This window comes from Centroberyx gerrardi, chromosome 3, assembly GCF_048128805.1.
Source record: "Centroberyx gerrardi isolate f3 chromosome 3, fCenGer3.hap1.cur.20231027, whole genome shotgun sequence".
NCBI lineage: Eukaryota > Metazoa > Chordata > Actinopteri > Beryciformes > Berycidae > Centroberyx > Centroberyx gerrardi.
The window spans coordinates 31,445,299-31,469,783 of record NC_135999.1 but is presented as its reverse complement, the minus strand read 5'-3'; the positions used below and the strand labels follow the sequence as shown (position 1 = coordinate 31,469,783).

The 24,485-nt window shown below is 42.2% G+C and overlaps 1 protein-coding gene across 1 annotated transcript in view; it reads right to left on the bottom strand.

The window, feature by feature from the left end:
• LOC139925043 (uncharacterized) overlaps positions 1-24,485 on the bottom strand; it is a 64,542-nt gene that overhangs the window by 29,251 nt on the left and 10,806 nt on the right. Inside the window, exons 5-11 of the mRNA XM_078290151.1 lie at positions 22,308-22,648; positions 18,470-18,744; positions 17,185-17,273; positions 16,939-17,062; positions 15,533-15,637; positions 14,233-15,370; positions 6,820-7,081 (exon numbers count right to left, since the gene is read on the bottom strand). Coding sequence (XP_078146277.1) covers positions 6,820-7,081; positions 14,233-15,370; positions 15,533-15,637; positions 16,939-17,062; positions 17,185-17,273; positions 18,470-18,744; positions 22,308-22,648 — 2,334 coding nt within the window. The remainder of the gene's footprint in view (positions 1-6,819; positions 7,082-14,232; positions 15,371-15,532; positions 15,638-16,938; positions 17,063-17,184; positions 17,274-18,469; positions 18,745-22,307; positions 22,649-24,485) is intronic.

Below are 24,485 nucleotides of genomic sequence, written 5' to 3'. Positions count from 1 at the left end.
TTAGCAAATGTTAAAGGTCCCATATTATAGGAATTCAAATTTTCCTATTTATATACATATATGATCAAAAAACATTTTTTCCAGACTAATTCCAATCGCAACTGTTCTTGGTCCTGATTGGTTCTCACATTAAAAACAATACTAAAATCCTTCCATGGATTTCCAGGCCAGTGAACTGCAAAGCCTCAACTGAGCAGGTTTACCTCATTTGAATTAGAAGAGCTGCTGCTGTCCAATCGGCCAATCAGGGCGCAGTATTGTGACGACTTGATCTTTAAATTAGTTCAGTAAATACCCTTTTAACTAAACTACATGTATCTGCAAAACATCATGAAGAACATTATTCTTATCCTGAGCCAGAGTATATTTGAAAACAAATTAATGAAAAATGGATCATATGGGACCTTTAAAGTGATTCCTGATTCCATTCCATTCCACTTCCTGATTGAACGCATTTCTTTTCCAGCCTCTGCTCTGCCAGCTTTCATCACCAGGTTGGTTGGCTTGGTGTCGCTGACTTTGACGGTATCCAGCACTGCCCTCTGTATCCGCTGTAAGGTAAATACAGTCATCCATTTGATGCCATGCCCTTTCATCCTCAGTCAAACTGCTCTCTGATGAAATACACATTCAAAAGAAGAGAGTGGTCTTACACAGTGCCATAGATAAGAATGCAGATGATGCGGCAAAAAGGCCACGCCTACAAAGTGCTGTTCTCATAATTTATTTGAAATGTATATGGTGTAAATAATTTATTGCTACCTTTTCATGCCTGTTAAACAGCAAGATCATTAAAATGTTTTTTCTTGAAGTCTCAAAATGCGAACACGACTCTCTTGAACAGACGTTTCCACGGAAGTTTGCTAGCTTGTTAGCATTTTGCGACTTCCAGATAATTCAGTTATAATGATCATGCAGTTGTTTGATAGACGTGAAAGGGTTACAGGCAATTAACAACACCATATACTTTTCACATCAATTATTAGAACACAGAAAAAGCAACCACAGAAAATGACGATTTTTTGTTTTGCCCATAGAAATTGAATAGGGTTTTGCACTTGTACCGCACTCTGTAGGCATGGCCCATTTGAAATGTCACACCATTCTTATCTATCCCTTGTGCTCTGATGTGTGTTAAACTTCTTAACTTGATTGGTCAGAGAGACTGAGAGGGGTGTGACTAGTGGAAAGTATAGTTTTGAATTAAATCTGTCATCTGTCAACATCTTTGGCATCACAGGACACAAAAGTGTAGTTAATGACTTCTAACCCTACAGTTAAAATAGCTTTTGCATGCAGAAACCTTTCATTTTCTTAATTATCTATTCACGTATTTAGATGACAAATAAGATTTTGTCACTTAAAGTCCCAATGAAAAGGGCATTTTGAGAGCATCCTGCTTTCTTAATGTGATGTATTTCCTGTTGAAACAGCATATTGGGGCGGGACATAATGCGGCAAAGGATCATTCAAAAGTGTAAACCAATAGGATGTCAGTTAGGGAGAGAAAGACAGTTTTATTTGATGGGAGTGGCGGGAGTGTTCAGAAATCTGTGATGGTTTTACTGGTTAGAATTTTTAACGCTTCCTGGTACACGATGATGTCACCACTAAAGATTTTCCATTTTCCAGGAGGTAAAAGTATTTGAGATTTTGTTATGAAAAAATACAATAAAATACAAATTTCGTCATTTTTTTTACATAAATAGATATACATGTATGGTATGATAGAATGAGCTAAAAAGGCAAAACAAACAACACAATCAGTGTGACTTTAAGTTCCTCAGCCATGCTGCCATGTCTCTCCAGGCCACCAGGAGGCAGGAACCAGGGAGAGAAGAGCGTACCGAGGTTTACTATAACCTGGTTGGTGGCAGAGCTGAAGCCGGGCTGAGAGAGGAGGGAGAACACCAGGCCGCTGAGTCGGATGTCTAAGCCATTCATCAATTATTAAAATGCAATGCTCAGCTGTTACAGAACCTTTCAGTGTCAGTGAAGTCTGAGATAATAGCCTTTCTCTCTAGGCATATAGTTTTTTTTTCTCTAAAATCTACTGCTGTATCAATTACTTAATCCATGCTAATCAATTTTACCCATGTATGTCCTCCTGTTTTCATGTATATTTTGTTAAGATATCTTAAATTGGTTTACAAGCCTTATAGGAAGGCTATACATTTTAGTAGACATATATATATAATAGACATTTCTGTTGTATCTCTGCTCTAATCTACTAGCTTACTCCTCTCTATTGTGAAAATGTGACTTTATTATTTGTGTCAATTACAGGTCACTATAAACTGCCAAAAAGCTGTCATAGTTGCACTTCCTTGGTTGCTGATAGAGGTTGATAAAAGTAATAGATTACTTCATGGAACAAATTGAATAGAATTATTGAGTTTAGAAGCTGTGAATATCTTGAGAATATGGAACTTCAATCAATTTTTCCACAGTAGACTATTGATTTCTATCCATCAGGGTAACAGTTGTCTGCCATTACATTGACTGCACTGGAGAGGTAATGGCTTAGTACCTGAAATGACCATGTTTAATCAAAATAACCTCAAGAAAAGTGTCACTTTTTAAGCGCATACTGATGGTAAAAACTGGTAGAGAAAACAGCAAAAGTACCAGTGGAGGAAAAAAACAAAATGGAAAAAATAAAACAAAATTTCAGAAAAATAAAATAGAAAATATATATAATAGATTTTATAAACCTAATCTCACTAGAGACCTTATGTCAAAGGGTAACCATTGCGAGTTTGTGACTTGGCCAGGAAGTGACAATCAGATGCGGTTTTAATGATGCGGAGTCAGATTTATGAAAGATAAAATTATCACTAGGAAATGGATTGTCATCTGTCGAAAGAGAAGTGACACACACACTTTATTTTATCGCAATTGAAGTGAAATAAATAATTTACCTCCCTGTCATCACCTTGTTCAATTTGAATGAGTCCAAATCTTTCATATAAGACATCACACAACGGAACAGATACCCACAAAAGAGTCAAGTTAACTGCAAACCTTTTATATGTTTAATGATAACCATACATTTTAAACACTGTAACATGTCTTGAAAGAATACTAAAAGGCAAAATATTTACTTTGGCTGTGAAACCTACAGCTAGTGCCAATTACTTCCATACAGCTACACATACAAACACGTTTTTCTGTTATTTTTTTGTTTACTTTACATTTTTTACAATCCGTTGTTCTTGAATCGAGAACAAAGGATTCAAATAAAATGGGGCTGCTATCCCTCAGGTTTCAACCTGCGAAATGTTGAGGAGACCATTGGGGTGGCGGGAATAAAAGATGTGTAGCATTGCAGACTTGGTCAAATTGGGCCTTGTACGTCCAAAAAGTTGCCCTAAAACACTTGGAACCACATGCTGAAATGATATTCATCTAACTGTCCAATTCTGAAATCACGCCAAGGGGTATTTAAACTTTGAACTGAGGTTTCCCTGGGCAAAAGTGTGTTTATGAGACTCGAGTGTTACTGTGGTCACCAAGTTCACTTTGATCTCCTTCTCACAGGAGTGGAAGATGTCGATACAAAGATGAGACAAAGACCGGGAACAAAATGAAAGAGACACCTGCGCGGTTGGATTTTTGCTCCCTTGCGTTACTTGCAACCTTTTATATTCCAGTGTGCAGGTATCCATTTCTATTCATCTTCAATTCTACTTTCACACCCAGACAGAATTGGTTGGATGTAAAAAAAAAAAAAAGACTCTGCCCATGTTATCTGGAAGAAAAGTGTGGTGCTATTACTATGTAGAAACATATATATATATATATATATATATATAACTTAAAAGAGGACATTAATGAAAGTTCCAGAGGAAACACGACAGAATTTTTTCTCAGGACATGTTTGAGGAATAAATAAATAATCCTGTACATCTAGTGTGATGGAAACAACCATCAATACCTACATGAAGTGCCATGGGAAGGTGCAGGCTTAGGATGGACTCGCACTACAAGATTTCTTCAACTAAGCACCAAAATTTACCATTCAAGACAGATTTTCAAGAATGGGCTTCCAGGGTGTAATCATATCTAGTATAGACTTTTCTGTCAGTACTACCACAGGACTGCTCTCAGAAAACTGGCAAAAATTTCATAGGGGTGTAATGGAAAATCCTTAAAGGTGATACCTTAACATCTCGAATTTTGTCCAAGTTTTTGCTTCATTTGGCACTGATAAGCCCTGGAGAGGTAGGAAGCGTCAGTGTATGCACGTCTTTCTGTTTCTGTTGTCAGACGACTGCGCAAGTGACTGTGATCGAGGGTCACAAAATGCTGACTGGCTACCCAAGGCTAACGCCAATTTCTGTACTGTTAGCATTTTGTGACCCTTGATCAAATCACTTTTTTTAATAGTTGCGCAGTCGTCTGACAACAGAAACGAAAAGATATGTCAGTGACAACACCTGTATTGTATTATACATTATGTGAAACACAAAATAAGTGATCACAGACAGAGTTATGGGTGACAGAAAGTTGGCTTTTTAACATTGCTGGCAATGGTGAGAACCAATCTATACCCTACGGCAGCCATGTTTGTGAAAAGGGCCTATTGGGAACAGCAGGTGTGCTTGTTGATGCTATCATCTGACGCTTTCTATCCGTCCAGGGCTTTAGCATTATTCAAGAAAATCAATGGATAGCAGTAGTAGCGGGTTGGCTTGTTAACTTGTGAATTTTAGATATGTTTCTTCATGTTACATTTGTCACACTCTAAAGGAAAAAGTTTCAATATTTATCCTCCAGTTTTTCTTTAAAAAATTGCTTGTTTGTGTTGTTCATTTAAACCAAGGAGGACAGCTAGCTGCAAGCTAGGTGCTAATAGTGCTCTTTGGTTTCAATACAGAATGCTAACAGTGCCAATATGCCATTGTAGACAAACTAAAGGACAAATGTTGAACTTTTGTTCCAACAATTTGACTAAACTTCAAAATGTCAAGGTAGCCCGATATAAAATTGGGAATCAGATTAAAATGTTATCTTTACCTGCCCAAATGTCACGTTGGAGACTAAAAGTCCACATCATGACACATGCATGATTGTCAACAGGTACATACAGTACTGTAGCAATATGAGTAACAGACTGTCAAAATTGTGCATCAACACTGCCTCAAATTTTGCCCAGTGGTTAGAGAGAATGTAATGTAACTGGGGTGTGTGTGTGTGTGTGTGTGTGTGTGTGTGTGTGTGTGTGTGTGTGTGGGGGGGGGGGTTGGGTGGTGGTCAAAGTGCCTTGAAGCAACACACTGAACTCCTAACTGCTCACTCATTTTAAGTTTCTCTGGTTAAGAGCGCCACCTATAAATGCCTTAAAATGTAAAAATGTTAAAAGAATTTAATACTAGCCTCCAACATGGATTTACGCCATCAGGTCCTGATGAAATGCTACAGCATTCAAATGTCAACAATAAAAATGTGTAGCATTTTTAGCTAGGACAAAATATAAAAAGGTAATGGGCACATATTTCACTTCGGTAGAACATTTTCCCATTTTAGGTAGAAAAAGAAAACAGTTCATGAAAAGTCAAGCACCAAAACTGGCACTGACTGTCCATACTTACATGGTTCAAGTGCTTTCATTTTTGAAAGTTACAAAAAAAAAATCATAATTCTAACACATACGAATTATGAGTTGTACTTTTCAGGAGTAACTGCAATTATTGATAATGCAGGTAATCTCTCAAGGGGCCGACAGATTTCTAGGGCAGTTAAATGCTGGACACTGAACTCATGTAGTGGTTTGCATGTTCAAAAAAGTAAATGCTCTACCAAGGTGAAACGTCACTTAAAATAAATCACACATCAGGAGACAACAGAACTTAAACTCTGTCTCAGATGTCATCATGATTATAGGGAAATCTCTACATCTAAACAGTGTCCCTGTAGTGTGAGCAATTAAATCTTGTAGTGCAAGCAGTCCTAAAGTAGAAAGAAAACAAAAGTAAAGTCTGGAAGTGTGAATCTGGCTTTAGAGGTCACTCTAGGATAAGGCAAGGATGGATTTATGTTTACTTAAGGGGCTTAACATCTCGTGGTAAGCACATGGAGAGTGCATTTTACCTTGATTTTGTCACGCATCTCAACTCCATCGTTACTTAAATGCTACGGAGCTGTCAAGTGACTCAAAATAAGGTTCACACTATTTCACCAATTGGCTGGTGGAAATCTAAAATGATGATGGCTGTGTGCTCCGATCATCAGCCAAACTGATCCAACATAAACATCATCACCCTTTATCTAGCATTTTGTGCGTTTGGGTATCTGCGATTTGGTGGATAGTGCGTCACAAAAATAACCTTTTTGTGACCAATGGATGGATTAAGATTTACTTTTACGGCACACTCTCTCAAACACCGTCATGCTCAGTCTTTTACAGTCCACTCTGTGCTACTCTCTCAGTTTGAAACAAGGAGAATGCTTATGTCGAGAGTGCTTAAAGGGGAAATCCACCCTAAAACAGAATTCACATATTACTCCTATAATCTAGGACAAGTATCAACTCTACGTTTCGTGACATCACAGGTTAGAGCTGTTTCTATCTTTGGGAGAGAAGTCGTGTTCATGCTCACAGATATCAACTTAACTCTCTCAGACTGCGACAATAAGATGCATGAATTCCCTTTTAAAGGGATTTGGATTTTCACCTCAACACTTCGGCCTAGTTAGTCCGTCCTTTACAAGGATCCGATCTAGACACTGAACCCCTCCGCCCACTTCAGCCGCACCCGCTATTCTCGGCCTCTCAATCTAAAGGCCGCACTGCGACTGCTGCCGGTGCCGGCGAACGCTACACATCTGACTGAAGGACTGTCCGCAGCGCGAGCAGCTGTAGGGCTTCTCCTGGGTGTGGACCGTGCGGTGCCTCTTCAGGTGGCTGGAGGAGATGAAGCTCTTCCCGCACAGTGTGCACCGATAGCGCCTCTCCCCGGAGTGGATGAGGAGGTGGACCCGCAGGTTGTTGGGCTGGGCGAAGCCCTTCCCACAGTGGGGGCAGCTGTAGGGTCTCTCACCCGTGTGCACCCGCTGGTGCAGCTCCAGGGCGACTGAACTGGGGAAGACGCGCCCGCAGACGGTGCACACCATGGGCTCTTTAGTCGGGGTGCCGCCACTCCTGTAAGGCCGCCTCGGGCTGGTCGTCGCGGCAGAAGGAGGAGCCGGGGGAGGAGGAGGCGGAGGAGGCGGTGGTGGAGGTGCGGCTACGGCGGCGGCAGCAGCAGCGGCCGCGGCCATGTCAAAGGAGGCGGCGAAGGCGGCCATTTCATGCGCGCCGCCCGGGAAGAGCATGGTGGGAGGGCCGTCCAGGCTGTCTCCTCCCTGCGTCGGGAAGGAGGCCGAGGGGTGGCCAGTTTCTGTGTTCCCCAGGCCCAGCTGTGCGACTGCAAACGCCGCCCCGAGATGGCTGACCCTCTCCTGCATCCAGGCCAGGTCGAGGCCCAGGCTGTTGAGGCGGTCAGGGCTGGGCTCGTCCGACGCTACAGGGGCTGACAGCTGAGAAGACTGATGTTCGTCGTCCGTGGCGTCGTCCGTCTGGATCTCCGGCTTCAGGACGATGTCCGTTAAGCTCCCTCCGGCGGCGACGCCCCCACCGGCGGGCGTTAAACTACCGCCGAGAGGCTTGGTGGCCTTGCGTTTTACTCGAGGTCTGCAAGTCAGGTCCATTGTGGCTTCAGTAGGGGAACAAGAGGGCTGGGTAGCGGAAGAGGCAATGGTGGTGGCACTGGTGTCAAGAGAAACATCACTGGGGTTGGTTTCCTCACTGGACTCTAGGGCTAAAGGAGGAGAGACAGAGCGTAGGGGAGCAGGGTGGGTGGGGTAAAAGAAAAAAAAAAGTGTCATCATACATTAAACATGATAGATTTTGTTAGTGGCACATATAAGCATTGTTGCTTTGCAGTTAACTAACTAAGGTTTAAAAAAGGCTAGAGAGAGAGAGAGAGAGGGAAGGTTGATGGGGATTAATATGAAGAGTCTGCACTTGGGGAAATCGAATACTATAAATAAATCACAGATTCATGGAAGAATCTAGGTTAGATATGACTAAAGATATTCCTCCAAATTATTCACCATCAAGTATACAAAAAAATGTGCATCAGGATTTTCCCTGCCTATTAAATCTCATAGTTGGCCCACTTAAATGTTACTTTCTAAAATGAAACTGAAATGCCAAATATACTGTTTTGTTTCCTTTGATTGCATAAGAAATGAGTTTCCTTTGCTTAGGACTTCTGGAGGGGTACAAATGTTTTTTCCAAGTAGTAGTGCAACAATTCAACCCGACCACAATTTGAATCACTTCTGATTTGAGTTGATGCATAATTAAATCTTTTTCCAAGGTCCAATTTAGCGGAATTTCATTCATCTCTATACTATTTGAAGGTTTTAAATGTGACTTCAGGGACTGATTGATTGAGTGATATACACTAATTCACAAATCATTATTCATCATTATTTTCAAAGAAATAGTTAACATTTCAGTTCATGCTTAATAATGCAATGCTAATCAATCCAAATTTTACAGTTTGTTGCACTTGGATTTCCACATTCATATTGATGCATGTGATAGATCAATGTTTTTTTTTTTTTTATTTCACCATTAGTTCTTGGAGATTGCCTTCAATGCCTTATTCCATGCAAAACCCACCACACTGCTCAGGCTTCCACCTAAGGCTCTGTAAAAGTGATTATTTTTCTTCATTTTCTTTGATCTTTCCTTTTAGCTTTCCAACCTTGTATAGATGGTACAGCATCTTGCCATAAAATGGTATGTATTTGTATTTGCTCAGGAGCTCATATTTGCTGCAGCCTCTGAATATCTCATTCTAGAAGATGATGTGTGAAACATTGTGGGTATTTCTTTGATTTCGCAAAATGTCCTGAGTGCTACTGACCGGCTTTAACCAAGCAAGAATGTTCTGATTTACACCACACATATAGCCTGATCCATGTACCAGTATCATCAGCTGTTGAGTTCAGAGTTTTGTGCACAGTACAACCCTGGTCAAGTTGATTTCAAAAATGCATCCTCACATATATTGGTCTACATACCATTTCAAATTGTCTCGTCCATTACATCAGATTTTTCTCAGGGAATGTCATTAGTTAAATCTTAACACAATTATGTTTAATACATAGTCAGAAATTAGTATAATTCTATTTTACCTTGATTTTGCGGGTAACTACATCCAAATGAAAGTGAAAAAAGTCTCATTTAATGCGTTTCATTTAGACTTTTGATATCCACTGTATAAAAAGGTGCAGGTCAGAAAAGTAAAAAATATCTCAAAATGGAAACTTATACACCATTGTACAGGTAGCCACCAAAATAAAGAAAACACCTGAGTAAATAATGATGCACTTTCTGGCATGTTTTGGCTCAAAGCCTGTATGAATCATCTTCATACAATGGTGGAAGCGTTTCTGTCCTGATGGTCTCTTCCAGGATGACAGTACACCCATTCACCCAACATAAGCGGTTACTGAATGGCTTGAGTGGCATGTAAACCAAGAAACTATACCCAGCAAGTATTTGATGGATGGCAATGTGCAGGAGGAGGCCAAGATCAACACCAAACAAGCACAAAATGTTCGCAATATATTACGGCACGGTAAAGAAATCTGACTAAAACAGCTTTGGAAACTGTTCTGAACCAGAGGTGTGACCAAGTCAACTTTGCTCGAGTCCCAAGTCAGTCTCAAGTCTTGAGGCTCAAGTCTCAAGTCTAAATGTAGAACAGCAAGTCAAGTCAGAACAAATCCAGAGTCTAGTATTAATTTAATATCTTAAAGAAAACTAAATATCTAGGACTTTTCAATGCAATATGGTTTAACTAGGATAAAAACTTCATCATGAGTTTGATTTCTATAATCAGTTTCAACTTCAATAAATGAAATCATTCCATACAAATTCAGAAAACAGAATTTAAATTCAGTCGTCTGCTGGAACAAATCTCATCACTTTCAATCTAAGTCATTTACACAAACACAAGATCTCAAGTCAAGACTTTAGAAACCTTTTCAAGTCATCAAAGTACAAGTCAGAGTCAAGTCCCAAGTCACCAGAACCCAAGTCAAGTCAAGTTTCAAGTCTTCTCTTCATGCATCAAGTAAAGTCTCAAGCAATTAAAACGGTGACTCGAGTCCAAGTCGTGTGACTCGAGTCACACCTCTGTTTTGAACTGCAATCAGAAAGATCTGTAGGTCCTGATTTCACAAAGTGATGCAGGTAGCAGCTATCAACGACTGCAGACGTTGTCTCAACTTTCATTTTGGCACCATATGTACAAAATTAAAAAAGTGTCCCCTGCTTGTAAATTCCAATTCAAACCATGTTCTTTTACATCGCTGGTGAATCAAATCTGAATATCCATTGTGTATTTCTACCAACCAAATACATGATTTGGCTGTGTCTGCTGTCAACAGACTGTAAAACGGTAATACTCAATGACTTGCTCATACTCAATGCTAAAAAGACAAGTGAATGAGTGGCTCAATCAATCAAAACTTCTAATCAATTGCTTACACACTCACCAGTAGACAGGCCGCACTCTGCCCGGATGTTGACTTCTACCTTGAGGTCCAGGTTGCAGTCGTCTCGCTCTACTCTCTCCTGCTTGACCAGTGGCAGCACCTTGGTTTCCTCCTGTTGTGAGACAAAAGCAACTTCAACACTGTAATATCCATCTCCATCCAATCCCTTTCCACTATGAGAGTGAAAGCTATATGTGCCTGTTTGGGCTTGGACGCAATCCAGACTAGAACAACTCTTCAAAGAGATGATAGGTAAGAGAATGAATGCTGATGCTTCGGATCGATTAGCATGCGCCGCAATGCAAGGGTGGAAATAGCAAATTACATTTTCTCTCATTACTGTAACTAAGTAGCTTTATTGTGTACTTGCATGTTTTTTTTGTCATTTTAGTCATTTTTCAGTCATTTTACTTTTACTTGTTTGGAGTAAAGTATTGTACTTAACACATTCTAAATTGCATCTAATCACAGATACAAATTTTGTAGGTTCTCCATAAGCATTGCATCAGAAACTGGGTAATCTTAAATTCAAACCTGCATTAACTAATTGTAACATTAAAAAGGTCAAATTTCTCCATGATAGTAACTTAGTTCATCCATAGCTGCAGTATTATTGGTTTGTGTTGTTGTCTAGCTAGTTCTCTAGCCTTGCTAGCAAGTTGGATTGCTAAAGAATAGCTAAAGAAACTTCACTATAGTAATGGTACTCAATTGGGGATCAGCATTTTCTGGATGCATTTTTAATTTCAAATTCTTAGTTTATAACCCTCGACATATCAGTCATTATAACAGCCGTTACTCCATAGGCTTTTCAACACTATGCTAATTAGACTGGACTAAAGTGAGTGAACTTTGACCTCAGCCAATTCCTCTATCCCCATTCCTGCTTAAGGCGATACAGTCGTGTTACACTGCCTCAAAATGTTTCCCGCTTGATTTTACTGTCTGTTTCTCTGTTGTCCTTCTGTATTCATCACGGTCCTCCCTTGACTCAACCTGCATTCATGGCAAATGAAAGCAGGTGAATGTCATCTATTGCCTTTATGACTGTTCAGGGAAGTGTTTTAGTAGCAAAGTCTTGACAGAGTGCTGGCCAGACCCAACACACACTAAATCTAATGCTGGTAAAACTGCAAATACGTGAGTTCATTGACTAAGTTGTAATTTTTCAAATTCAGTTATAATATGCAAAATGAATCCTGTTTGGGGTGTTGAATTGCACTGTCTCTATTAAATAATCTAATGGGTAAAATTAGACAATAGATCAGAATTCACTTATTTTTGCTGGCATCTGAGGACTGAGTGTTACCTGTGAACTGTGATGGAACTGTGTTTTCCATAGGGTGTAAATAATGTGAACTACAAAACCTCGGCTTAATACTCCTTTTAGCAGATGTATTTATTTTTACGTTGCATGGAACTTTAGCATTAGATATCAAGCTTAGGCTAAAGTTCGACTCCATAAATACAATGATGTGATCAGGAAAAACACAAAAAAGCAGGAAAACACATGGAGCGAACGCAGGAAATCAGCTAAATTCATCAGGAATGAATGGAAGCTAATGGACGTAGAGATGAATCTTTACCTTTGAAATGTGATGGAAGGGTTTGTCTTCACAGACGGAAGGTAGCGGCGGCACCAGAGGCTGATGGTCATCAGGCCCTGGAAAATTAACACAGGACGCTGAGCGTTGCCATTACAAAGGGCTTCCCCTGCCTATTAAGCTCTTAGGTGGCCCAGCTATGGCTTTTTTGCTGTCTACTTCAAGGTACATTGCAATATAAAATCTATTTCATATCCTTTCCCCCAATACTGTCTTTGATTGAGCTCCTGCAGCCTTAAATGTACTCCTAACAGTCATTTTGTGCTTTCTGATAGTCTTGAATGCTGTATTCCTATGTAAAATATGTACACTGCCCGTCAAAAGTTTGGGGACACCTGATTGAATGTTCTATGTTTTTCATTCTCTTAAAGCCATTTTGATCTAAAGGCTTATGCTTCAATGCTTGAAATTAGTTTCTTAGACAAATATAAATAGTGAAGTTGAGGCAGATATTAACACAATGGCATAAAGATGGCTGGTATTTATCAAGTACTTCAGAGCAGCACAGCTGATTCTCAATCAGTTTAGTCTTTCTGGTCACAGTCAGATACAATCAAAGGCATTAACACTGCGACAGACAGCAGAAGTTAGGATTTGCCCTGTTGAATCAGCTACAGTAAATGTGGATTTAGCATTGTAAGGTCCATATGAGGATAAAGAGACAACTGTCCGTGTTTGATTACTGGTCTATGATTTGCTCTCTTTAAAGTCTGGGCACCTGACACCTTTTGCTCTAATGTAAATCAAACCATTACTGTAGTTTGATATGTGATGGCTATGCAAGGCTGTGACATTTTCAAGCAATCGGTAGGCTACTTTTGGTGTGCCAAGGAGCCTGTGCTGCTTCCACCATCTGAAGAGCTGAGAGCCACATTACTGCAGCAGCAATTAGAGCCCATTACTGTCAGAGAGCTCCATCATGACAGCACAGTCTGGACAAGTTAGAGCCGGGTGGAACAGACACGCTGACAGCCAGCATCCTCACTCTGTGCTGGGCTATTATGGACTCGTATTGATCTGATGTATATGGCTTAAATGCATCAATGCACAAATGATCCCAATGGGATTTTGGGGGGGGGAATATTCCTCTATCAACAGATTTCCCCAGACAGTACTAAGCAGGGTAGGGTGCATATATTCCCGCGAGGAGGGGTTGTGCAACGCAACAGGCCAGACCAGACCAGTTTCCCTCCCATGTTTTTTTTTTTTTTTTTTTTTACCTTCGGGTGGCCTAAAATGAACGGTGTGCATTTCATCCCGCTGATTCCGTCTCCTCATCTTCCTCTCGTAGCTCCGCATCTTCACGTCCATGTCTCGCAGCTTCTGTCGCAGCGCGTCGTTCTCCTTCTCGCTCTTCTCCCTCTCCTGGTCCATCTGGGAGCGCAGCGCGGCGTAGCCGTCGTCCACCAGCTTGCAGATCTCCACCACCGCCGAATTGGCCAGCATCTCTATAATCGAGGCGATTTGCGCTTGGAAACCAACACAGTCCGCCATCATCGCCATTTCTTCTGTTCATGCACACAGGAGGACCAGATGCACGCGAGTTAGTGCAGCGGCGCGCGACCGCGGCGAGATCGACGTCGGTGAAACACGGATTTCCCACGGACTACATGCAAAGCGTCACAGTGTCTGATTTGGCGTGTCGGCCTGCTGTCAACCTTTTCTTGATGTGGTCGAGATGTTGTGGCTCTTCGGGGTGCGAGCGTCGCCCCCTGATGACGTCAGTTTGTTGTTCAGCCTCACTTCAAATGCAACACGGCAGTCACACAGCTTTATTCATTTCCACAACGGTAGAATTAAAAAACACACACTCCTTTTAAAGTAACATTTTTTATTATTGAAAAACATTATGTATAAATTACAACAGCACATGACAATATTTACCGAGCCAGATAAATACATTCCCTAATATTAACAGAAATTATAAGGACCCCTACTGACTTGGTCTACACATTACACTTCCATAAGACTCAACAGGAGCAATGTAAACAGCATGTAGTCAGTTCTCGTTCTTCAGTCGCTTCACTTCCCAATGTGAACGCTCTGGTGCCTCACCAGGTTTCCCAGCACTGAGAAGCACTTGCCGCACTGTGTGCAGCTGTAGGGTCTCTCTCCGGTGTGGACGGCCTGGTGCACCTTGAGGCTGCACGCCTGGGAGAAGCGCTTCCCGCAGAGGCCGCAGCTGTAGCGTTTCTCCCCCGTGTGCACGCTCATGTGCCTCTTGATGTGGCTGGACTGCGAGAAGCGCTTGCCGCACTGGGCGCAGCTGAACGGCTTCTCCCCGGTGTGTACCCGCTGGTGGGTTTTGAGCTGGTGCAGGTGGAGGAAGGGCTTCTTGCAGAGCGGGCAGTGGAAGAGCCTCTCCCCGGCGTGCGACCTCTGGTGCACCACCAGGTCCCGGGAGTTGGAGAACAGCCTGCCGCACTGCTGGCAGCTGAAGATCCGCTCCGGGCCGCTCGGGAAGCCTCTGCTCCGAGAGTCGGAGGAAGGGTTCCTGAAGCTTGCGTCGGCCAAAGGGTCCGACACGGACGGGGGAGAGTTCCCGAAACCGGTCCCGCCAGTCAGGAACGGGAAAGACGACGAAGACAGACGCTCCTCTATGCCTCCGACGGCGTCTGCGGAGTCTTTGTGAGGAGCAATCAAAGATCGAGCCACTTCTGGGGAGGAGAACAGATCGTCGAAGGAGGAGGAGTCGAAGCCGCCGGTGTCGAGCTCGCTGGATTTGCTCTCTGCCGATTCACTCTCTCCGTAGTGACTCTGTGAGGAAAGGCTGTTACTATTAGCAGCACAGTTAGTTATTAATTTACTATTATTCATCTGGATTTCCTCTTTGTCCTTTCTAGGGATGGGAACTAAGGGCAGATTTGTCCCAAAAGCGGTCCCTTCGGACCAAGAAGGCTGCATTTCTGCCTCCATTTTGACAGGTGTTGAACTTATCTCAACTGCTTCTCTTTTCCAGTCTGCTGCCAGAGAAGGCACAGGACCACACAAACCATTCACGTCAATGTTTGTCAAAGCCATGTCTGTATCCAGCGTCTTTATCAGTGGAGTCTCTGCATCGAGCACCTTACTACTATTAGACTCTGCAACGGATCGAACCACATCGCACGCATCTTTGCTTTCTTCAGTCTGAGAAGGCAACAGGTCTGTGATTTCCTTGGCTCTGTTTGGTCCGGAGCTTCTCATTAGCGATCCGTGGTTCTGGTCTGGCGGATGGGAATGCCGACCGTGGGTGTTGTACCCGCTGTCCGTCTGCTGGATCTTCAGGTTGCCAGCCTGCCCCTCCTCCTCACCCTCCTCCTCCTCCTCTTCCTCTTCCTGCTGCTGCTGAGTTTCAGATTCGGCGAAGTCCTCCATTTCGTACCGACCCGAGAGGCTGATTCTGGGTATTTCCGCTGCCTTCATGTTCAGGGACGCGTTGACGTTCAGAGGGCGGTCACTCTCGGCAGGAAGAGAACGAGACTGAAGCCCAACTAAAGGGTAGAAAGAGAGAGAAGAAAAACACGGACATAATGTCACTGCTTAACAGTCATGTAAACAGTTGTACGGGATTGTTGTATTTTCATTAGGGTTAGGGTTAGGTTGGATAGGTTGACTGATAGGTTTGACGTGATTTTTTTTTTTCCCCAGAATTACTTTTTTCCCCTCTTATAAACCCGCCCCTTAAATGCACACTCAACCACACCCCACAACCCTGAGATAATTGTCCCATTCTTACACCCTATATGTTCAAACCATCAACCTCCACCACTCCACAATCCACTATTCATTTAATATCAATCTTCCATTCTTGTACTCCATACATTCAGATCAGTGTTGTCCCCAGAATGTTTTTTTGGTTGGGTGGAAACACATCTGAAACATTTATGTGACATGTCTTAAACTCAAACCAATTCTACTGAAATTCTTTAAAACCGCATGCAACTGCAAAACTCTCCACTGAAACCGAGAATTTAACTGTTTCAGACGGGGTGGCAGCTGCACGGGCTGGGTGGCCCACCATGGCAATTAATGGTAGAGGACACACTGGTTCAGACCATCCGTCCCATCAATTCACCTTTCTCTGAGATACTGATCTCCCATTCATTCACTCCATACCTTCAAACTATGACCTCAGAGTTAAAATTTTCTAAGAGTGCGTTCACACCAAACATGCTTGGAGCATTTCCTCCTTTAGTTTGGTTCGTTTGGCCAGATGAGAACAATGCCAGTTGAACTCTAGTGGCCCCAAATAACCGCAGTGCATTACCGCAAAGTCATAATGACCTGATCTGTCATTTCACCTAGTCATAGGCTGCTCAAAACTGAGCTTCATGACTAACTGGCAGGCATGTAATTTGAAGGCTATCAGTGACCCTTGGTGTCCTGTCTGATCATAAGGGGGCTAAATAATACCAACTAATACGACCAGCAGCAATTCAGTTAAAAATTGGACTGTTTCAATCAGAAATTCTGGGTACTGAAGTTCATTTTTTTTTTTTCAACAGTTATCTCTTGCTGTCATTTTGCTGTCATAATATTTTACCCCAGTAGCCAGTTGACGGTCCTCCAGCATGCTACAATTTGTCAGCTCATGTTCGAGCCTCTCCTCTCTGAGCCAAATCTGACCTAAAAACCTAGAAATTCTGTCCAAATCCTGAGCCTGAGCCCATGGGTAAGTGGCTTTTGTGAGTCCAATGTTTCACTGGTCGAATATTTTTACACCAAATTTTTAATCCAACCCTGAAAAGAAACCTAATAACTAACTCTGTATCTTATGCCCTTCCATACGTACTGCTGCTACTCGGAGCTATCTGATGGTCTTCCAGCACGCTGCAGCCTGTCAGCTCGTCTTCCAGCCTCTCCTCCTTGATCACCACCACTTCTGGTTCCACTGGCGGGTCTGCCACACCCACCGGCTGAGGGAGAGAAAATGGAGTGAATATAGTTATCACAGAGTCAGAGTATTACAGGTTGATCTCTTTCTACAGAAAGAGAGAGAATAAGACAAGTGGACCGTTGTACAAATTACAGCACTGACCCCTGAGAGCTGAGAGCCAGTATTCCCCAACAGGGTGGACTTTCCATTTCTTTTTGCACTGGTGGAACCCTCTTCTCCAACATGATGGTCTATCCAAGGGAAATCAGAGAAATGTATGTTATCTTATATGCACCAACTCACCAAGACAAATCCTTAGTATACACTTTATAAATGTACCTGTTCATTAAACTTGGGACAATGAATGCATACAAGTGTCAGCCATGAGTGTTATAGTCTAATTTCATAAATGTAGTTTAATTTTATCTTTAGCAATATAAAAAATTACCATCTTCACATTTACAAATCAAATGCAATATTTATGAGCAATAGGTTTAGGCATACAGTTTTCACAGCTGATTCATAATTCACTCATTAATGCTTAATGAGTAATGTTAACAGTGAAGTGGTAAACAAAGAGGTGGTTAAATTATGACCTCTTGTTAGTGACCATCGTAAGCAGGGGAGCTGTTAGTGAGGGGAAAAGGAAGGGCCACTTTAATAGGACCCCGAGCTGGAGCAGGCCCTTCAAAGTGTTACTGTACTAAATTAGCCTACATGCGTCAGGGTGGGGACCTCAATGTGACATGTAGTCGGGGGACCAGGAATTTCTAGCAGCACCCCTGATCATAAAGAAAACAACGACCAATATAAACAAAAAACAATTCCTACTTTCAGAAAAGTATTAATTGATGCTTTTCCAGTTAAAACACCTTAGCCTCATATGACTCAAATCAGTCTGACACTATTTACCAACATGTATACTACCGATTCATGTTAGGAGAGAAAGCCAAGCCAAACTTTATTTAAAAAATTGGCAATTTGACCTGGCCTACCTGGCTAACAGGCAAACGTACACACCTCGTAGAACATAACTTAAAGCCTTTAATATTTTTTTAGGATGCACTCTTCGATTCGGCAACCATATAATCATATATGTCTATCATAACTAACTGTCTAATTTCAATAAAATCTCTACTTTTACAACCCGTTCGAGTGTTACTACCAGTGTCGTCTTCCACCAAAACACACCCCGTCTGTGCGGTAGCGAGCAGTGTGAATCAATTCTAAAAGTTGAAATGTTATTGAAATAACTGTTGCTTGGTGACTTGTATGTATGCCGAATGGAAGAGTCGTTACCGACAATTCAGTAAAAACCTTGAGTTATATTTTATGTATTATGGACGTCCGGTCACGTTAAATTTCCAGATTTTTGAATGGAGTTTGGCGTGAAGTTCTCTCCACACAGGAGAAAACGGAACGTGTCGAGGTTATTAGACCGGGCTACCTTTCCTGGCACAAGTCACTACCAGCGACGGTACGGGGGCTCTCTTGGCGCACCGCTCTCCTGAACGGACCTCCAGTAGCCGCAGTTTGCTTTTGATGGCCAGGTTCTCCCTCTGGGTCCTGGATATCTCCAGCCTCAGGGTGGCGAAACCATCGTCGACAAGCTGGCAGATCTCCGCCACCGCCGCGTTAGCCAAAACCTCCATGATGGACGCCAGCTGAGAGTGGAAATTCACATAATTCGCCATCGTATCGTACCGCTTTGCCTCGCTGTATCCCCCAAACAAAACGGTTTAGTTGTTTATTCAAAAAGATTGTAGCCTCGGGTGGGCATACGTGCAATTTTTTAGCGTGTGAAATAACCCAGCCATCCTCCTTAATACCTGCCTTTTAAAAAATTTAAGTATTTTCTATCAAATTGTCTGTTTCTGTTTACTTCCGGGTATACCGTAATAACGAGTGTAAATGCGCTTATAGATTGATTCCATACACTCAACTACGGTCTACGGTTCGGCAATGCACACTATCACTGAACAGGGCCTTTAAGGTGAACGGATTGTGTACAAATAAAAAAGAGAGAGTCGTGAAAAAGCCACATCATTGTTTTTGTCAAGAAACTATCCCTTGAACACATCCATTTTTTCCTTGAGATTAAATTTAAGAGCAACCTGATCTGGAAAACATGGCTGGGAATGTAACTCTAGGGCTCAAGATATCTTGGATTATTGTCTAAAAGTGTGTTTCAAGCATATTAGAAATGCAACTGTCATAAAACAGTTTAAGTAAACTTTTAAATTACATTTCCCTCATTTAATGAAACAGTAACAAAACGTATTAAAATCTCAGCTATAGTACAAGTTACTAATAATGCAAGAAAGAGTGAGGCCAGGCACCGCTTTCCTCTCGGTTCGCAACAATTTGTTTTTCTTAATGCAAAACCGAATTCAACAAACTGTCCAGTAAGAACTCAGCCAAGTTCAGCAGGCTGGTAGCAACAGAAGTAGCTGTGTTAAATCTGGTTATATATCATTATTGATATGTAATTACAGGAAAATGGAGTTGTAATCTAAGGCTTTACCACAGAGGATTATGTCAGAATTCTGAGTTTAATGTCACAATTCTGACTTTAATCTCAGAGTTCTGACTTTATTCTCAGAATTCAAGTCATAATTCTGTGATTAATCTCAGAACTAAAATTTTTCACATGGTTCTAACCCTCTTCTGTACCCTTGTAACTGTAATGTAACTAAATCATGTACTACTCATGGTTGCAGCTTGGGTGGCGTTTTTAAACTCACAAAAAATAAATACTAAACCTAACTGAAGTTGAATGGAAAATAACAAGGCTTTTTTACCAGCCTTGAAGTGCCCATGGCCCAATTAGTCTACTGTAATAAACAGACAAAAAGACACAAAAAGATCCTATCCTCATTTGTACTCATTTATTTCCTCAAAACAGTTTCACACAGCATATCTCCACAGTCATACACAGTAGGAAGATGTAGTTCAAAGTCATTTTCATAGGTAAATGCACTTGTAGAGTGTACTACACATGTATACTGTATGTATCAGAAGTGTGAGATGAGAATTTTGCCAGCAGCAGCAGGCTTTTACCTGGACTTGAGCTCATGTTGCAGCACAAGGTGACCAATTACACAACAAATTGGTAAATGAAGAGAGAACATCTATAAATAGCATTTGAAGATGATGAACTATCAAAAAGGCCACAACAATATTTGTTTAAAAGACAGCTTTCGGCTCATTACGTTGCACGAGTACAAAAGCGTCGGTCACTTCAAGATACACACATTCAGTTTTTGCCTCAAAGCAAGAGTTGAAGAGAGAAAGAAAAGGCAATGGAGCAAAATGTCTGGGCTTTAAGTTGTCGAGGAGTCCCTTTATACGCACTCACTCGCATTTTATACCTCAGGAATTATTTTCAGGTTTCAGAATCAAGAGTTAATTCAGGATTTTGTACACATTATGAAATGCGTACATAAGCTAGTTCAAAAGTGGAATGCTACTGAAATGCCCATGCTTGGGTTCTTAAGCTTTTTCAGACTTTCAGAGACCCTAACTTACTAAATTTAGTCTGATCCTTGTTGGGTTTTCAACCTAGGGATGTGTAGTGTTTACAGAAATCCTTGAAAAAGAATGGAAATAAATTACATTGCTGCATAGTTAAAGAGACATTAACCTGGTCTGTTAAAGTAGGTCTACAGCAGATTTCAACCATATGTTTGTACCCATAATATCACAATAGAGATGGCACCATTCCCCTTTAAACATGTTTCTGAATGATAATCTTATTACAGCCTGATTACTGTTTTACAGTAATGAACAGTTTGTGTTTACCAAGCTCTTGCAATCACAATGTTGTAATTTGGTTACATGTAATCCATTACTGCGGTGTTTCCCCCTTTAGAGCTTAGAGGTTCTGCCATTAAGCCTAAAATAATTACATTTTCCATTGGTTACAATAGAGAATTTTAGTTTCACATGGGCTGAATGCCATTTCAAATGATTTTCCACCAAGAAAAACAATATTACTCCTCAACTTTGCCCATTAGTACCTGAACTGAATTGACCTCCCAGACTCGCACATACATACCAGACCTCTATAGACATCCCACCATACAGATGACCATCTTGCGAAAAACCATTCTTTAACAAACAAGATAAACCAACTTTCAGTCTACTGTGTCATTTTAACAACACAAAGCACATTCATGTCTGCTCTTCACAGTTTATTCCTCTCACAAACTTCTCTCTTCGTCCCCTGTAGCAGCGGGATGCAACATGAAAGGCTTATACATAAGAAGAAGGGATTTCTTGCCTTGCGTTGTTCAGCCTTCAAAACGCCTCCTGTGTGACCTTCGTATTAGGGGCAGGCGGGGCATGTTTGGCCGTTTGGGGTTGTAAATGCATGATAAATCTAAGGAAGTGTGTCATTACAGTGTGTGAAGAATATACTCAGGTTACAATACAAAAGGCTTTCTAACCCTGCTTTCTCACTGCGAGCAACACTATCAACAAGCCACTGAAAGTCCATTGATTTCCTATAGAGCTGAGCGACCAGGGAAACTCAGACAGTGCGTGGACGGTCAGTGAGCTTGTTGGCCGAGAAAAGTTGGTCACAGCTGAACTTTTCACAGTCATTGGTGGTCAACAGCGAACCAGATTTTCATGCTTGTTTTCCAAGTTATGTTAACTAATCAAAACAGTGTAACGTGTAACAACGAAAGGCAATACAAAAGCAACTGTAGGGGAGAAAGGGGTAAAATGAGCCACTTTTTTTTTTTTACATTTTGTGATGGTATAATATAATATGGTAAAATAAATGTTTATTTCAAACAAAAATTGCTTTGTATACATATACATGTATGTTACATACAAAACGAGTCTGTAGCTGATACAGTTTCAGAAGTACGACCCATCAAAACAAAAAGTTGTGTGGCACATTTTACCCCAAAACCAGAATTTTGATAAAACTGCTTCACAAAACTCAGCAAAACTCTCTTCTTGCAAAGTTTCTGACCTCTGTTGTACCTTAAACAAATATATAATAAAACCTTAAACATATCTACTTCCATTGAGATACAAGAATTGTGACATCTTTACCATGATGAAATCACCTGACAGCAAAAATCACAGTTTTTCACCTGGCTCTCTTGAAACATTCTCCATTTGCTCTCCTCCGGGAAATGAATTACCTTTCTTGAATCTGTGACCACGATTCATTTTGTGTAAAAGGGTAAAAGGGCGTGCCTCAACTTATCCACAGGCTCAACTTACCCCTTTCTCCCCTATAGGATCATTCTATTCCTATTCTATCCTACTTGGCAGCGTGGATAGCCTGGTGCCTGATGAGGTTACTGAGAAAGGAGAAGTTCTTGCCGCACTGCGAGCAGTGGAACCTCTTCTCCCCGGTGTGGACGCTCTGGTGGACCTTCAGGTTGTTGGAGGTGGAGAACTGCTTCCCGCACTGGGTGCAGCGGTACGGCCGCTCCCCCGTGTGCACCATCTGGTGGCGCTTCAGGCTGCAGAACTGGCCGAAGCTCTTGCCGCACTGGGCGCACTGGTACGGTTTCTCCCCCGTGTGGACGCGCTCGTGAATGCGCAGCTGGCACAGGTGGGCGTACCGGCGTGCGCAGAAGGCGCAAGCGTACGGGAGGCAAGGCTGGGACTGAGAATCTACGGGCCCGGACTCTTGGTTCTGACTGGTCGATGGGAGAGAATTGTGATTGTGATTGGAGGACGGCGGATGATTGGCGCTGAGGTGAGGGAGAAGGGGGGCGTCAGGCATCTGCTGCATACCGGACCAAAGAGGCGGCGTTTGCTGCTGCTGGGTGTCTGCCGTCCCCATGGCGACGGGGGGATTCTTAAAGGTGGGAAGGCGATTATTGTACGCTCCATTACCATCGAACACCAGTTCACTGTTTGGGTTCTGCCTGCCTGTGACCTGAATACATGGGAGAGGCTGAAACTGAGACCTGGCGTTGCCCTGACTCCCGAGGGGCATCACGTCTTCCCCGGCGCCCCCGGTGCCGCCTCGTACCCACGACAACGCGCCATCGCAGCCGTCCTCCATGTCGTCGGGAAGCGAGTCGATGACGATGACGTCGAACTTGGACGTCGAGCTTTTCTGGTCGTCGTCGCTTTGAGGCATTTCCGGAACGGCGGGGAAGCTAGAGGGGAGGCTCGCCCTTATTTGGGTAAAGGGCGGCGACGAGGAGTTTCCCGGAAGAGTTTCCGGTGGGTATGTGGAACAAGACGGCCGCTCCGTGTCGTCGGTCTCGCTGCTCTCCGGCCATTCCTGCAGTGTTGGAGAAGGACTGTGTTTCTCTGGGAGTTCTGCTGCAGCAGGGTCATCTGAAGAGCAGACAACACAGACACACTCAGAAACTATCAGAAAATAGTTTTAAAGCTGCACTACGCAAGATTTCTATGTAAATATATGAATAAATACCAGACGAAATGGGGCTGCAACAGATCCGTGTTTAGACTGCTATCCTTGGGAGTGCAGTCACAACTGTTTGATGGGCGACTTTACTAGGGTTTTTTTTTTTAACAAACCACAAAATTATGTTTCTGTGTCAACATGCCTCCATCCAACTTTTTTGGAGGAGAACCTAATTGTAATACCCAGTTATATCCCATTTTCCATTGTACTTGTAATTGCAAACTAAAATGATCCTAAGCCAATAAAGCAATGTTTGAGAGTGGGCCTAATTGGATGTAATTATCATGATAATACTAAAAAGGGAAATGATTGCCATTGCCAGCTCACTGCCATGACAAACTTTGAACAATTAATAAGAAAATTGCAGTTTCTTACTCAGTCACATCATTTCTTAGGAGGACATTGAAACTGTATGGTAAATTATAAAATCTTACCATTTTTACTCACCACCCTATATTTATACTTATTCTTATGTTCTTATTTCCTTGTATTAGTTTGCTTTATTTGGCTGAATTAGCCAATCAGAACTTAGAGGGATAATACTATGTTAAACATAGTGCTTAGATTGGCTGACCTATGTCAGATAGGTAAAAATGAAATTAGTTAAAAACAGTTTTTCTTGTAGTTCGGCTGGCGGGGGCGAACCACAAATTTGGGGGTGCGTAGCTTTAATTAATTTTAATTTTCAAAAACGTAACGTAACGTTGCCATTTGGAGCCGCCAACATGTGAAGTTGCCTAGTGCAGCTTTAAATTATTATGATGGGATTTCTACTCTATTTGAGGAACTACAAAGAAAGGAAATTTTAGTTGGACGTACGGACAGACAGACAGAGACAGCCAGACAGACAGACAGAGAGAGACAGACAGACAGACAGACAGACAGACAGACAGAGAGAGACAGACAGAGAGAGACAGACAGACAGACCGACAGAGACAGACAGACAGACAGACAGAGAGAGACAGACAGACCGACAGAGAGAGACAGACAGACAGACAGACCGACAGAGAGAGACAGACAGACAGACAGACCGACAGACAGAGAGACAGACAGA